Here is a 16,676-nt window from a genome sequence, read left to right on the forward strand (position 1 = left end):
GGAAAAGTGAGCTGATTTACTTAACCATTCCTCTATTGTTGGGCAGTAAAACTGTTTGAAATGTTAGTATAAAAAAGACTGCAGTGCATGTCTTCACATCTATATCATTTTGAGGGAATTTAATAAGCTACTAGAAGATAAAAACTTGATTCCAAATGCTTTCCAGAGTTTTATCAGATTATACTCATTAAATGAAAAGGACCAGTTTTATCAGTGCCTTCCTAGTCCTTTAATGTTTGCTCATTTAAAGAGTTTCCTTTCATTTGAATTTCTTTGCAAGACAATAAGGAAAGTAATATATTGCTCACTATTTGTTTCTTGTGTCTGCCTCTTTTGGTCTTGCCTTCTTTACATTTTCCTCTAAAACACCAGGTATCCATGAAAATATGAAGGAGAAAAAATCAGGACACATTTAAAGTTAACACCTTTTATTGTTTTATAACCAAATTAAAATGTCAGAAAATACATATATTGGTCAGGACCCAGAAAATGCTTGCCATCTCCCCCCTTTAATTCTATGTGCTGGCCTAAGGGGAAACAGCTGAAAGAAAGGTGTCTTTTGTAGAAAGCATTCTTGGGTCCACTGGAGAATATGCTCTGAGGAGAGTTGTACCACTTGGGGAGGTGGGGGGCAGGTTGGAACCAAGTGGAGCCCTTTTCCAGACATGCCAATTGCCATTCCAAATGGGATGATTTAAGGACTTCCCAGGGCACTGCAGACCCCAGCTGGGGTTCTCGGAGACACCTGGAGGAAGTCACATTCCCCCCTTTATGACTGGTTCCCCAGGGGTCAGCTAGCCACTGAGAAAGGAACTGATGGGGTTGGGGGGCACAAAAAGGCATCCATGACTGATCAGTCCTGATGACCACTGCATCAGGAGTAAAGGGCACTTTGCGCTTTTTTTTTTTTTTTTTAATAATTTTATTTATTTTTGGCTGCACTGGGTCTTCATTGCTGCGCACGGGTTTTTCTCTAGTTGCGGCGAGCGGGGGCCACTCTTCACCGCATTGCGCAGGCCTCTCATTGCGGTGGCCTCTCCTGTTGCGGAGCACGGGCTCTAGGTGCGCGGGCCTCAGTTGCTGTGACTCACGGGCTTCAGAGCACAGCCTCAATAGTTGTGGCGCACGGGCCCAGCTGCTCCGTGGCATGTGGGATCTTCCCAGACCAGGGCTCGAACCCATGTCCCCTGCACTGGCAGGAGGATTCTCAATCACTGCGCCACCAGGGAAGCCCGCACTTTGTTCTTTCAATGGCTGGTCCCTATGATGTCACATTAATAGCACCCAATTTAAAACTTTCCCATTGGCCAGCATCATGGTACTCCAAAGGCATGGAATAGGTAGATGGCTTTAGGCCAGGGCTTGAACATAAGCATAGACAATTCTTGTGATACTGAAATGTCAGCATGGAAAGATCTTGAGGGGCTGGCATGATGATCTTTCTGATGAGGTGCATCGAGGGAAAGGGGCTTTCCCAAGTTTGAAAAGTGCTCAAATTCCTGCTTCTCTTCTTCCCACTTCAAAGCCAGTTTCTGTAAGATTAATGAGCCTCCCACTCATTCACCAAGTTTATGCAAAAACGCGGGCGGGGGTGGTGCTGTGCAAAAGCAAGGGAACTGGCTGTGTGTGACACCATCCAGAAGCTTTGATGGGGGCCACTGGCCAGTCTGGCTTCCTGAGCGTGGGGCCTCTGACATGTAGGGGAGAGGCCACCTGGAAAGCTTTGCTGGACTTGAAGAAACAATTAGATTAAGTCCTCCATGGCAGTAAGTTTAAAGGGGCAACCCTTAAAATTAAAGAATGTCAACTTGATGAAAGCCTCACAGAAGCTGCTCCAGTGACACCGTCTGCATTCCATTTCCTCAGTTGCTCTTTCTCACGTCTTTTCTACGTGTGGTTCCCTGACCTGGATGCTTCCCCCATCACCTAGTTAGACTGCTACTAACCTTTCTGACTTCAACTTGTGTGTCACTTCCTTGTGGAAACCTGGCCACTCCTCACTGAGGACTCTCAAAGCACCCCATCCCGTTTGTGATTGATGTGTGACCCCTAGACTCTAAGCACCTGGGCAGGGACCGTTTCTGTGCTGCTCGCCACTGTGTCACCAGCATTTAGTCCAACACCTGACACAGTAGGTACTCAATAAATATTTACTGACTGAAGGAATAACTGAAGGGAGACATTTCCATTCCAATATAAAACAGCACAGCTGTCCCCAAGTGTTGTGGCTGCTGCCAAGCGATTCCAAAAACAGGTTAAAAGAAACCAGACCAACTTCTAAGCGGCCGTGACCCCTGCCCTGTTTACTCCCAAACACATAAGTAACATGCTGTGTTATCAGATCCAAGGGTTAGCCTTAGAGAGGAAGTGAAACACCACAGCAAATCACCTGGATTTTTCACTTTCTCTTCAGACAGCAGGTTGGGCTTGCTGACAGGTCACCTAGCAGCCCAGGGGAGGAGCTGCTTGATCTAGAAGGGGTCCTGTTCTGGGGACCACGCCCGTGCCCCAGAGGCCGGCCTCGCCAGAGACCCTTCCACCCCTCCAACCCTCCTGTCCAAAGGCCCCAGCGGAAGGATGTTCACTCCCCGCTAGAGTCAGGGCAGATGCTCACACAGCACCCAGGCTTGCTGGGTGACGGGCAGCACTGCAGGCCTTGGCTGCCAGGTGGCTTCAACAACCGTGATTGAGTTCTAGATCCCTCCCCCTGCGTTTACGCTGGGGCTCCTCCGCCAGTGCAGAGGGAGAAGCGAGCCAGCCGGCTCCCCAGCCCAGTATATTCTCTCGCACCTGACAGAGGAGACTTGGTCTGACTGCAGGCGGCAGGAAAAGTTCATTTCCTGAGCGAAGGCGTGAGTAACCCAGTGGATTCTCAGCAAGACAGGTGAGCCTCTTGGAATTGGTAACACAGGTTGCCTCAGGGAACGGGTGGGAGGGAAGCTTTTCACTTCTTTTCTTTTGTACCTCTTAAATTTTGAGTCATTTAAGTATGACCTAGTCAAAATATTTTAATTTGAATGAATTGAGCATAATGCCACTTTCCCGAGGGAGGGAAGGGGGGACTCTGCTTGGTCTCAAGGTAGCTTGCAGTAAGTCTGACCTGGAAATTGACGCCACTCACCAAAGCTGACCTTTTCAGAACCAGGCTTTGTATATCTCCTCAAGCACTGCTTCTCAGCCTTTCACGTGCACATGAATCACCTGGGAGTCTTGTTGAAATGCAGGTTCTGATTTAGGGGGATGAGGGAGGGGCCTGAGACTGCATTTCTAACAAGCTCCCACATGATGCAGATGCTGCTGGTCCACGGACCACACTTTGAGTAGCAGTGCTTTACAGCCACTGAGGGAGGGGGTTGAGGGCCAACCTAGTAACAACTGTTTCCACTAGACGATTGAGCGCCATTCGTCATCTCATTAGCCCTTCAGGTGGAGCCTTAGAGGAGACGGAGGGAAGCCGAGCAAGGACACTGCAAGCCCCACAGAACAGCAAGAGCCAAACCACACAGGCAGATGCGTCTCCCATCTGGGTGAGACGCTATCCCCTGAGCTTCCCGAGGCTCTCCTTCCTCATGGCCAGCTGCCTCCTCACAGGTCCAGTCCTTTCCCAGTTGCCTCCTTGGCCACCTTTAAATTTCATCCCTGGGGGCAAGGCCAAATGTCCCCTTGGGTGTTGGCCAAGGTCTTTCTCTGAGGAGCCATCATTCGCTCTAGGGATTTGTGCAGGTCTCAGCTAGAGGCTGGAGGAAGGCCGGAGTGCTGGGCCCAGCTGTCACGTCTGTCGGCTCTGAAGGGAATTACATGCGTGCTCCCCTCCCTGGGGGTCAGGTCAGTGTCTCATTCAAGCATCTTTTGGACAGGGCCCAGCCCACAGCAGGCATCAGTGTTTGCTGTGTGAATGAATGAATAACTGAATGCCCTACTAAGTTCTTGGGAAAAATGAAAACACTTTAGGCCCCTGGCCTGCCCTCCACCCCTCCCCTCCCCAGGGCCTCTTCTGCATGAGCCACTGTGGCCACTGGGAGGCTCCCCTCCCCGCACACACAACAAAAAGCTTGTAGCAGGATCCCAGAGCGCAGGAGAGATGGCTGTGCCTGGAAGCCCCGTCCCATGGGGATGACGATGACTCTTCCCAGTTCAGAGCTGTGGGCAGTTCTGCCCTCAAATCTTCACCAAATCTGCTGTCAGCCGACAGCTCTGGCTATGCCTCCACGGTCTGCAGGTTCTGCAGCTGCTCCACGTTCACCTTCCCATTCCCCTGGCGGCCAGGCCTGTGTGGGGCGGATGGGGGCACTGAGGACGCTTGGGAGCCCTGCAGGCAGGGACAGCCTCCCTAAAGGCAGACTCCGCCTGCAGAAGCTCTGGCTGGCAGCGCGGCAGGCAGTGAGCGTTCGCAGAGAGCGGCAGTCTGAGGGGTCCCTGGCCGCAGCCCAGGCACGGGGAGGCGCTCAGGCCGCGGCCTCTGGAGCTGGCCCAGCAATGAGCAGCCGCCGCGGCCCCACAGCAACAGGCGAGGCTGGCCAAGACCAGCAGGGCAACCGCTCTTTCCTCTTGCAGGGGAAGGAGCTCAGGTGAGCACCCAGGAAGTGACAGTCAGGGAGCATGTGGGGGGCTGCTGGCACAGGCCTACCCCAGCAGATCTCCCAGCCTCTCCATCCTTTGCCTTCCCTCTCCATCCTGGCTCACCACTCTCTCTTTCCCTGCCCAGGCCCAGCTCCCCACTGGAGGCTGCCAATCGCTGAGTCAGCAGAGAATGGAAGCTCGAAGCAGAGGGCAGCCAGCCCCAGGTCAGTGAACGCCTCTGACGTAGTTGACGAGAGGAGAGTCAGGGAACCCTACTCACTGAGCTGGAGGTTTCCCTGTGTCCAGCCCCCCGGAACAAAAGGGAAAACAGGCCCAGAAAGGGCCAGGCACCTGCTCAGGGGCACATAGCAAGGCAGGGAAGCAGAGCAGGCCCAGGGCTGCCTCCCACGCCAGGCTGTGGTCAGGTCTACAGAAAGCGCCAGGCTGCCCAGGGCTTCTGGGCAGTGCTCAGGGAAGGGCAGCCTGCAGGTCACCTGTCAGCACAGCCACCACTGTCCTCAGGCTAGGGCAGCTCCAGAATTTCCACATCAAAGAGGAGCTTATAAGGAGGCATCTGATGAGGCGTGGAGGGATGAAGGGCTCGGTAAGGCAAAATAACCTGATGGAGACCTGGATTCTAGGAACCCATTGCCCAGGTTCAAATCCCAGCTCTGCCATTTATTAGCTGTGTGACTTGAGCAAGTTACTTGACCTCTCTGAGCCTCAGTTTCCTCATTAGTAGAACAGGGAATATTAATGTCCACCTCATTAGGTTGCTGAAAAGAGTTCACATGTACAAAGAACTCAGAGCAGTGCCCAGCAGAGTAAGCCTGAGTAAATGATAGTACTGTTACTGTCTTAACATGCGCACAGCATAGCAAGCAGACAGGTCTGTGGTCACTCAGGGGTACTGGAGGGTAACAGGCATCGTGGAGGGGCTAAAACACCACCAGCACCCCTCCCCCCAGAGTCCAGCTTGGATGGGCTCTGCTGGGTCCCTGGCATCCTGCCTTGTGGCCAGGCCACCCAGAGCAGGGAGCACAGTAGCCAGCTGGGCTGTCTCTGCGGGCCTCGTTCCTGGCCCTTGGCTGGGCAGCCCCTCACCTGGCGGGCTGGAGGAGCTGCCTGCACACACAGCCATTCTCCTTCTGGGCGCCGCCTCCATCCTGCACCTCTGGCTGCTCCGCCAGCCCCGCCGCGTCTGGGGCCACGCTCTGCTGCGAGGACTCTGCCATTTGGGCGAGGACCTCTAGGTCCCTGGGCAGGACATGACCCATTAAACCTGGCCTGTGGGTCCCACCTCCTCCCTGGGACTGGTGAGCCACTCGCCCTGCAGGGGGCACCCCTCTTCCCCCAGCAGCTCAGCAGGGGTGGCAGGTGCAGTCAGGGCTCAGCCTGAGAACCGGGGCTGGGGTTCAGTCCAGGCAGATGATGTGGGCTGGCCCTCCGCCCCGTCCCAGGTTGGGGTGGGACTGAGGGAGCAGCGCCCGGTGCCTGTCCAGAGCCCACCATCCAAGGGCTGGGCCAGAGCCCCTTGCCCCTTCCTGTGCACCCAGCCATCAGGACTTCCCACTCATACTGTTCTCCTCCTCTGAAAACACACACACACACACACACACACACACACACACCCACCCCCCCACACACACACACCCCAAGCCCACTGCCCAAGAGAGCCTAGAAATAGGCCCCCAGAGTGGGGGGGGGGGGATCGTTTTTTTTTTCCTTCCCTTACCACTCCAGCTTCCCTCAACCCAAGCTCACCAGGACCACCAAGTCCAAGAATCCTAAAATTATAGTTGCTGGAAGGCACTGTATGTAAACCAACACTCTCATGTCACAGAGAGAGAAACTGAGGCCCAAGGCGGCCTGGGACTGGTCCAAAGTCACCTGGGGAGACCGTGGCAGGGCCAGGCCTGGAAACCAGGTCTCCTGCCCATGGCCTGGGTGGTCTGGTCTTCTGCCAGCTGCTCTGAAGTAGAATCCAGTTTTGTAGGGCCGGTACTCAGAACATTCTGCCTTACCCAGCCCTTCCAAGGGAGCTCCCCGTATTCAGCCCTGCCTCTACCCCCCAGACGCCGACATAAAACCAGGGTAAGGGTTCTGAGCCAGGGAGGGGGAGAGGCTGACCTAGTGGGCTCCCCTAGGGCCGCTGGGAGGAAGCATAACTGACCTCACTTCCTCATATTTCTTGTCTCGGTAAAAGTGGCTTTTTTTGATGAAGTAGATGAGTACCAGGTCGCAGAAGAAAGACCCCTGCAAAAGAGTTGGGGTCCCTGACTCAGAATCCTAGACTTCCAGAGAGCACCCGGCCACTTGACACCAACTACATCCCATTTGATCCTGCAGCAACCCCTGAGGGGGGCTGCGCTCAGAAAGAGGCACCTTTGTCCAAGGCCACAAAGCTGGTCCATGGTAGAGCCAGCCTGTGGTCCGTCTGACCCCTCAGGTTGAGCACCCCGCACTACCCTGATCCCATCGAATCACGCCTTCAGCCAGTGTCTGCTGAGCACTCACCAGTGCCAGGCACTGCCCTGGGGTGTGGGAAAGAGCAAGAAAGACAATGAGACCCTCTGGGGACTCCCCCTCTGGTGCAGGAGACGAGCATATAAATTATGACAGAGTGACAATGTCCCATGATGGGGAGAGGAGCAGGGGGAGCAGAGAGAAGATGGGACTCTACTCAGCCTGGGGAGGGACATCTGGGCCGAGTCTTGAGGCTGAATAGGATTGTATATAAGGACAAAGGAAAAAACGCTCGGGAAGGGCACTGCAGAGGACAGGCTCGTCACGCCTGGGAACAGGGCCAGGAACAGAACTGTGGCAGTGCGGGAAGATCCCTCTAGTAGGCAGTGAGAGAGGGACTGGAGGGTATCTGAACAACAGGGACACCACAGCAGCGGTCAAGGAAAGATGAGGAGGCCTGAGCCAACCCAGCAGACCGACCCACTGACGCCTGAACACAAGCTCTTCAGACCAGAGTGGACGGCGCAAATACCGGTCTCCTCCACCAGAGGGCGACTCCACCCACTGCACAGAGAGGAGGGGGCGGGGGGTGGGAGAGGGTTGGTGGAGGACCACAGGTGAACCAGGTCCTCTGACCCTGGGCATGGCACAACTTCCCCCCCCCCCGCCACCAGATGCCAAAAAGGTTATCAATTCCTTGTTCCACAGAGAACACTCCTCCCACCCCCCACCCAGCCTCTACCACTTTTCCCCGTTACCTTCATTCCACAAGTGTGTCCCCAGATTTCTGATTTACCCCCATCATAAGAAAGTGATGTCCGAAGGTGGCCCCTGTCTAGGGAAGTTACCTATGCAAACATGCAGGGCTCCCCAACAGTGTTGCTGCAGTTAAGAGGAGTCCCTTGGGGCCCACTTTCATCCACTGACCACCTCTCAGGAGCATGGCCTCTTTGAGTCCTGCGACAGGACACGATGTTCCTGGTCTCAATAAAAAGTCAGTCCTAGGTCCTCCTGGAAGCCCCCATGGGGCTGCTGTGACATCCCGGGCAGAGGAACCAGGGACAAGGCTGCCAGAAACCTTGGCAAGGGGCTTGCTGGTATGGGTGTGAGGCACTCTGATGACTGCCTTGTCTTTAAAAAACTTCCAGAAAAACAAAGGGGCATGAAAGGTCCAGAGGAAGCCTTTCCCTGCCCTCCAGCCGTTACTTCCTCTCCGGTGGCCCCTCTGCCCAACTGAAGGGACAGACCTGGACTACAGCCCGACTTCCCTGCCTCTCATCTTTCTAGCCCCGTGATTCACACCCGGGGGGCAGTTTGGCGACGTCTGGAGACATTTTTGGACGTCACAGCTGTGGGGGAAGGTGCTGCTGGCGTCTGGTGGGTAGAGGCCGAGGACGCTGTCAGACACCTTACAATGCACACAGTCGCCCCACAAAAAAAGTGATCTGGCCCTACATGTCAGCAGGGCCGCGGCTGAGAAGCCCTGTGTATAGCCGGATCCTGCCTCTTTCTAGCAGAAGTGGAGACAAGGCTGCGCAGGATCCCAGAGAACCCCCCGCTGCAGCGCCACAGGCAGAAGCCTCTCTGGCTCTGGAAAGAGAAACCCAGGCAGTCACGGCCACCTGGGGGCTGCTGGAGGGGTGTGAAGTCCCAGAGAGCCCTCTTCACCCCCATCCGCACTGACCTCCCCAGTTCTGGTTCTTTCTGGGGCACTGGGACAACTCCCCTGGGGCAGTGTCCCCCCCCCCCCGCCCCCGCAGGTGCTCGGAGGGTAAAGGGGGTGGGGGAGAGGTACTCACAACGCCCATAAGCGCCACCCCTGAGCCCACGTTGATGACTGTGGGGATGATGTTGAACTTCCCTGCCTGGAGCCCAGAGAGACAAGGTGGGGTGAGGAAGGCAGCAGGACAGCAGGATCCCCAAGGACTCCACCAGAGCCAGCCTGGGGTCCCCCCAGCACGCCCCACCCTCCCAGGACCTGCCCAGCTTCAGAAGGGGAGCCTCACCCACACACCTTGCCGTTCACCATCACATCAAAGCGGATCCCATAGGCTTTAAACAGCGTGCGGAACTCCACCCCAGCCGCATCTCGGTAATACTTGGCAAACCTGGGGGAGACACGGCTCGGGGAGCCCTCGGCCTGCCTGGGTCTTCCCTGTTTGGCAACACAGGCTCCGCTGCCTTGGAGATTTATAACCCCACCCCCACCCCAGGACCCTGGCATTCAGCAGCCCCTTGCTGATGTGAAATAAAAGATTCGTTCAGATCTTTCTTTGAAGTTCTTGCCAGACGTTCCCCAAGAGGCAAGGGCTTTCCCACTACTGCTGGGCCAACCCGGGCCACCAAGGCCTCAGCTTCAGGGCAAGTCCAGAGCCATGGCCGATGCTTCTCTCCCACAGGCCCCCCGGCGGCCTCCCTGCACCTCCCACTCTGACACCCACCTCCAGGAAGGGGTGTCATAGCGCTGGCACCCAGGCAAGGACACGAAACGTGGACAGGGTCATAAGGTGGCAGACTTAGCCCCACTTACCTGAAGTTGTACCCAGAAGAGAGAGAGTTTTCTGAAAATCTGTTGTCCAGACGGTTAAAATAATAGCGAGGGTAACATTCAGAGGGAGCTCTATCAAGGTCACAGTCCCATTCAATCTGAATTCCTATCACACCACCCTTGATGCAAAAGAGACAAGAATCAGTGCACAGAACTTTCTGGAGATAGAAGCCACAGACCAGCTCTTCATGGAGAGCTCGGGCAGGGGGTTGGCCCCACTGGAGCATCCTTCCGGGAGGGAAGTAGAAGGCCCAGGGTTCACACCTCTGGGGTGACTGAGAAAAGTGTGTCGCTGACAGCCCATATCCTCCTGCTTCGCGCTCCAGGGAGAAGGGAATGACCCAAGCAAGCACCTACTGCAGGACTGGCACCTCACACCACAGCCAGGGTGCCAGTGGGGCTCCTGGCTCGGTTTCACCTGATGCCCCAGGACTCAGAACCAGACGCAGGTGCAAGTGTGGCCCTCACTGCATGCAGCACAGCTAATTCTGAGACAGTCCCTGGGCAGGTGACTGCAGGGCCACCGCATCCCATGGGTCCTCCTCCACACCCCCTCCTCGTTGCAGAGCTCAAAGCTCAAGCCCAAAGCCCTCCAGCCCCACCACCCACCTGCACGGCCATCTCCTGGAAGTTGCTCCCCGTCCAGCTGACCACAGACCCAAGTCGGAAGATGGGGCAGTAGGGGTCCTTGGGGCCATATTTACAGGACTTCAGGAAAGCTCTGTCCGTGGTGTCCAGCACATTTGTCCTGCGTGGAGGCCATGAAGAGCCAGTGAAAGGAAGGTGAGACTCGCTGTTCCCAGGCCAGAAACCGGGCCTGACCCACACTGAGCCCTTGACTTTAGCCCCTCCTCAGATCCTGACTGCTTTCCCACCCCCAACATCCTCCAGTAAGAAAGGACACAGCCCTGCCGCCACTGCACGGGAAAGGGTGCCCCCTCATCACCCAGTGGGTCATTCCACACTGCGTCACATACACACCATGCACGCGGGCCCACGTACTTGGAGAAGTTAAATTTGGGGAAACGAATGAAGTTCTTTATGTAAACAGTGAAGTCTTCAGCTTCGCCCAGGAGTGGCTTCCTGAAAACCAAGGCAGGACAGTCTGCTCAGGAGGCCCTGCCCCGCCCTCTCCATGCCTGTGCTGAGGCTGAAGCCTGTCTGCTCCCTGGGTGCCCTGGAGCCTTTGCAGAGGACAGTCAATTTGATCATGTCGGGGTGGTCCTGGGGCCTTTGTGGGGTGTCCTGGCTTCTCCCCCAGGACACGTCTCCACCATTGGGCTGGGACCCGCTGCCCAGGGCTGGGTAACTCCTCAGGGTCCCGAGGTTACAGCCACTCACGCGGGCCTGGACTTTGTCTCCACCGGGCACCAGGCGAAGATCTCACAGGTGCCCTTTTGCTCGCTCCCCGCCCGCAGGCAGCGGCCGGTCCTCACTCCTGCAGGGGTGGGAGAAGGACAATGCCAGGAACCTCCTGGTTCCAACTCCCCTTCTGCCCCCAGCCCTGTCTACTCCAGGCCTCACCATTTCCAGCCACAACCGGCTCCCCAGGAGGGCAGTCGCTGTCCTCACAGCACAAGGCATCCGGAATGCTCTCACTCTGCCAGGAGAGAAAGGGTGCCTGGCGGGGGGAGGCGCCTGCAGGGGCCCCTTCTCAGAACCAGGTCCCACCCCAGGGTGAGGCCAGGGGTTCCTCCCCTGCCTGTGGCGGCTCACCCCTTGAGAACCTGCTTCTCCCCTGAACAGTGCAGGTATGCACGCTGGTGCACACATCCCCCAGGGCCCTTGGAGGGCGTCGAAACCCCTGCCTCAGGAGAGGGGTGGACCCCAAGTACTGCTGGCAGCTCTCCCACCCCCTCCCCGGCTCTCTGCACCAAGACGCACCTCGGCACAGGTTTCCTGCCGCTGGTTGGGGGTCACGACCAGGTTGGTGATTACAAAGAAGACATTCTCTCCCTGAGAAACCAGAGGGAGGTTGAGGAACCCCCTCCTGCCACTGGGGTACCCCCTTCCCGGGGCTGCCTGGCAGGTGGTGGGACCTCTGCATGGGTGTTGCAGACACTGGGGCCACAAAATCAGTGGATCCCACCCACGAGCCCACTGACCTCGGAGTCCCAGAGCAGGTGTCCTTAGAGGGGTCTCTTCCATGCCCACAACCCCAAACCATTCTGACCTCAGCCCCCAGGGTCCAAGCTGAGATACAGGAGGAGAGAGAGGAGAAGGGGCAGTGATGAGATGGCCCGGCCCCGGCCCAGGGAACTGCTCCCAGGGACAGCGGCCAGTATAAGGGCGGGGCTGTCGGTGCCAGGCCACCTGACTCACACTGACCTGCAAGTTCTCTGGCTCCCATTTGGTCTCAACAGGCTCAGGGTTTGATGGAAACAGAGCAGCCCCGTAAGGCACAGTTGGGGAGGGCTGGGGTTTGGCATGGGGGAAAGGACCTGGGCAGAGTCTATCTGCAAACCCTGCAGCCGTCCCAGGCCAAGGGAGACAGTGAATGGAGGTCCCTGGGTCCCCAAGCAGTTTCCCATGTCACCCACCCGGATCCAGACCCTGCCAGCCTGGGCCCTTGTGCTGGGTGGGGCTCAGACCTGGGGTGGGATGACATAGTCGGCAACATCCCAGAGCCGCTCCCCAAGCTCTGAGGTGTTGGTGAAGGTCACACCCTTGACTTTGGTGACGATGCTGCTCTGCAGGGACGAGTCGGTGTCTTGGTAACACTTCTTCACCAGGAACACCCAACTGCAGGGAGGGGCAAGCAGGCGGGCGTCAGCCTCATTGCTGCCCTCAGGAAGTTTCCCCAGGCCCCCAGGGGGTGGAGGGGGCAGGCTTGGGGCTCCACCTTTCCCACCAGCTCCTGGGCAGGAGTCACAACTCCCTCTGCCGCCTGAAAGCCAGTCCTGCAAGCAGCAGAGGTGACAAGCAACCCCAGAAGCGAGAGGCTGCTGCTCTCAGGAGCCAAGGCCCTGCAGCCGGGCAAGCTAGGGATGAAACCGGCTCACCCGCACTTGCCATGTGACCTCGGGTGAGCCAATGAACTCGGGGGGTCAACACAGGGCTAAGTGCACCTCCTTCCAGAGGGGTGAGGATGGTTAAAGGACATGGTGCACAACCTGGAACTTATCATGAGGAGACCTCAGACAGACCCAAACTGAGGGGCATTCTACAAAATTAGAGTGCAAAATCCTGTACTCTTTGACACCCAAAACACAAGCAACAAAAGAAAAAATAGGTAAGTTGGACTTGATCCAAATTAAGAACTTTTTTGTGCATCAAAGGACACTATTGACAAAGTGAAAAGACAACCCAGAGAATGGGAGAAAATATTTGTGAGTCACATAACTGATAAGGGTCTAGTACCCAGAATATACAAAGAAGTCTTACAACTCAACAATAAAAAAGACAAGTAATCCAATTTAAATATGGGCTAACGATTTGAATAGGTATTTCTCCAAGAAAGACATACAAATGGCCAATAAGCCCGTGAAAAGATGCTCAACATCTTTAGTCAGGAAATGCAAATCAAAAACCACAGTGAGATAGTACTTCACACCCAATAAGACAGCTCTAATCCAAAAAATGGAAAATAACAAGTGTTGGTGAGGATGCAGAAAAATTGGTACTTGCTGGTGGGAATGTAAAAAGGTGTAGGTGCCGTATGTGGTGTATCCATACAATGAGATATTATTCAGCAATTAAAGGAATAATTTACTGACACAGGCTACAGTATGTATAAATCTTGAAAACATGCTAAGTGAAAGAAGCCAGACAAAAAAGGCCACATGTTGTAATGATTTGATTTATATGAAATGTCCAGAATGGGCTATAGAGACAAAAAGTAGATTAGTGGTTACCAAGGGATGGTGGTAGGGGAGAACTGCAAATGACTGTTAATAGACACAGGTTTCTTTTGGGGGTGATGGAAACGTCCTGGAATTAGATAGTGGTGATGGTTGTACAACATTGTGAATGTACTAAAAACCACTGAATTGTGTAATTTAACATGGTTAAAATAATGAATTACATGCTATGTGAGTTTTACCTCAATCTAAAAATGGTTTTTAAAAGATCCTGCACTCTCCAAAAAATGTCAGTGTCATAAGATACAAAGACAGACTCAGGAGTGATTCCAGATTAAAGGAGACATGACAACTGAACATAAGGCATGATTTCGGATTTTCTTTTCCTATAAAGGTAATTTTGGGGACAATTTACAAAAGGTCTATTGCATAGATGATAATATTTTTATGTTAATTTCCGAATTTTCATGCTTGTACTTCATTAAATAAGAGAATTCCTTGTTTTTAAGAAATACACATGGAAGTATTTAGGAGTCAAGAGACATCATGCCTGCAACCTACTCAACAGAAAAAAATTGCACATGTATACACACACATAGAAAGAGAAAGGGATAAGGACAACACAAATGTAGTAAAATGTTAACATTTGAGGAATCTAGGTGAAGGGCATTAAAAAAACTGTACTACTCTTTAAAACTTTTCTGTGAGTATAAATTACATCAAAATACAAAAAAATACATTTTTAAAGGAGACGGCACATGTAAATTGCTTAGCACAGCGAGTGCCAGGCACAGAGGAGGAGCTCAATGAATATAACACATCAACTTATTACTGAGGTTACTGTTAATTAGAGATTGTCCAGGTCAACCCCCCTTGGTAAAGTTGGGAAAACTGCGGCAAGGGGGCAGGAAGCCACCTTCCTGAGGTCATGCAGCAGTGCTGTGGGATGCCCTGCCTCTCCCAGGCACCAACCAGGATGCTTCCACCCTCATCTCTGGGGGCAGAGCTGGCATGTCCTGGGCCCTAGGCTGTCCCATCTCCAAGGACCTCTGAGAGGGTTGTGACCCTTGAGCCAACCAGCCATTTTAGTAGGGACACGCTGGGCCTGGCCTGGACAGAAACATTCAGCAAATACTCAAGGGACAACCACCACCATTCATTCACTCATTCGTTTCACACCCGTCCCCTAAGCAGTTAGGGGACACCAGGCAGGCCCCGCCCTCATGGCGTCCCCAGACTGACAAGGGCAGTCAGCAGGAACATTAAGCAGATGATCCCCTGAATAAGCATGTCATTACATTGTGGGAATTCCGGGGAGGAGCATCGAGAGCCCAGGTGTGAGGGATGAGTGGGCGCCAACGACGGGAAGCCTGGCTGAGGAGCAGTAAGACAAAAGGCCCTCAGGTGGGGGGCAGCCAGGTGCCTTAGGGGTGAAGCTCGGGGATGAAGCCGGGCCTCCGGTGGGAGCGAGGCGAGGTCAGGGCTGCCCTCCCTGGAGGAGCCGCTGCTGCTCCCCAGGTCAGGAAGTAGGAGGGACTCAGCAGCATTAACTAAAGGCATAAAAGAGGCACATCCGCATCCCAGTTGTCTGGTGTCATTTCCTCTCCACCTGTCCCCTCCCTGCTTGGGGGTGAAGCCTCTGAACAGGGCCTGGCTGACCCCAAGGAGCTGCCCCTCAGCTGATGGTGCCAGCTCCTGCAGGGCGGGGGAGGGGGGCAGACAGGAGAGCTGGGTGCCAGGGAGGGTACAGGGTTTCGGGGCAGGACCCCCAGAGAGGCCAGCCACGGGTGGGGCGAGCTAGCCAGAAGGGAGTTCTGGGACATGCCAGGCTCATGAGTTGCCCCTGCCGGGAGCTTGGCACTGAGCTCAGTGACTATAAATAAACCACCGGGGGCCTGGGCCAGCCCGGGCTAGGGCTCAGGGGGTTTGCCATGACAGCTGCAGCCCAAGCCCCTGCAGCCTCGCCCCCTTCCCAAAGCCCAAGCACTGGGGGCCCCAGCCCTGGAGGAAGGCACTGCCCACGGAAAGCCTCACAAATGGGGGGACCCAGGAACCCCGGCGCATCTCATCACCTCAAGAGCCCCTGGGGAGTTGAGGGCTCCCTCCTTACCCCCCACCCTTAAGCCCAACGGTACAAGAAGGGCCGCCTCCCCAAGCAGGGTCCCAGAGCCCAGTCACAGGGCACCCCCGGCGCCCCCAGGCCAATTCCCAGCCCCCGGAGGCCGCAGCTGCGGCCCCGGCCGGCCCTTCCCCCTCCCCGAGCCCCGGAGAACTCACACCACCAGGTAGGTCAGGATGGAGACCTGCAGCAGCCGGTAGAGCAGGCCCACCTTCTTGTTCTTGGCGATGACGTACTTCTCGGTCTTGTAGTCTAAGAGCGACTGGTAGAGCCCCTTGCAGCCCGCCTGCCCCATGACGCCGGCTCACCTGTCCCGCGATCGCGTCGCCACACGTGTGCCGCATGGAGTCGCCCCCGCCGCCGCCCGGCCCCCAGTGTGGGCACCGCTGCGCCCGGGTGCGCGGCTCACCGGGCCCCGGCCGGCGGTTGGCGAGGCCGCGGCAGCGCCGCCCGAGGCCAGGCGGGGGCCTCGGACTGCGACCTTGCCTCCTCCCCTGACTGTGACAGTGATACCGCCGTACCGCCGCCCGGCCAGTGGCCTGCGAGGGCCCTCCCGGCGATCGCCGCCCGGGAGGGGTGCGGTGAGAAGAGGGTCTCCTTTGGAAGCAACGCACCCCCTTCTCCGCCCCCAAAGAAATCCCGGGGGTCCTCCTATTGAATGGCCGGGGAAACTGAGGCCAGCGAGGGGGACCTACAACACAGGAAGTGGAGGCGAAGACGGGATAAAGAGCATTGACAGAAAGATACAAACAGGTTTCTTGATTTTTCTTGCTCCCTGGGGCAACCCTCGCCCTCCCCTCACAGGATGGGGGCTGGGATGAAGTGCGCGTTCCTACTGCAGCAGCTGTGGCCCGTTTAAACCCCACACTCCGGGGCAGTTGCCAGGCAGGCCCCAGTGGCCAGAGCACGGAAAACTCTGTAGGGCAGGGAGGAGGGGTGGGGTGGGGATGGGGAGACAGCCAGCCAAAGCCTGGGATCTTAAAGATGCCTGGAGAGAGGGCGGGGCCAGCTGTGGAAATGCTCCCAAAGCAAGAGATGGACCTCATCTAAGCTGCTGAATCAGCAACCCCTCACGGACACAGTGGAATTAAATTAGAGGCGGTGGGAACGGAGATGAGGACACCTCTGAGAAGATCAGGTTCAGAACGTGGGACAGCCATCGAGAGGCGGGGTCCTGGGTGAG

The 16,676-nt window shown here is 55.8% G+C and overlaps 1 protein-coding gene and 1 long non-coding RNA gene across 3 annotated transcripts; one reads left to right on the forward strand and one right to left on the reverse strand.

The window, feature by feature from the left end:
• Nucleotides 1-411: 411 nt before the first annotated feature.
• Nucleotides 412-15,879, reverse strand: P2RX5 (purinergic receptor P2X 5). 2 transcript variants are annotated; one of them, XM_059908923.1, is made up of 13 exons: nucleotides 15,652-15,879; nucleotides 12,166-12,316; nucleotides 11,459-11,530; nucleotides 11,099-11,174; nucleotides 10,916-11,012; nucleotides 10,577-10,657; nucleotides 10,184-10,322; nucleotides 9,557-9,693; nucleotides 9,041-9,134; nucleotides 8,826-8,891; nucleotides 6,734-6,816; nucleotides 5,665-5,817; nucleotides 412-4,268 (listed from the first exon to the last, which is right to left on the reverse strand). In XM_059908923.1, exons 1-13 carry the CDS (start codon nucleotides 15,786-15,788, stop codon nucleotides 4,199-4,201), a joined length of 1,356 nt encoding a protein of 451 aa, XP_059764906.1. In that variant the 5' UTR covers nucleotides 15,789-15,879; the 3' UTR covers nucleotides 412-4,198. The 2 variants fall into 2 exon arrangements, with proteins under 2 accessions (XP_059764906.1, XP_059764907.1); XM_059908924.1 differs by lacking the exon at nucleotides 5,665-5,817.
• On the forward strand, nucleotides 1,025-9,290 carry LOC132356133 (uncharacterized). Its single transcript, XR_009499756.1, has 2 exons — nucleotides 1,025-4,784; nucleotides 8,175-9,290. It is a non-coding gene; the product is annotated as an uncharacterized LOC132356133 (long non-coding RNA).
• Nucleotides 15,880-16,676: the final 797 nt, after the last annotated feature.

The sequence above is a fragment of the Balaenoptera ricei genome, chromosome 20, assembly GCF_028023285.1.
Source record: "Balaenoptera ricei isolate mBalRic1 chromosome 20, mBalRic1.hap2, whole genome shotgun sequence".
Classification (NCBI taxonomy): domain Eukaryota; kingdom Metazoa; phylum Chordata; class Mammalia; order Artiodactyla; family Balaenopteridae; genus Balaenoptera; species Balaenoptera ricei.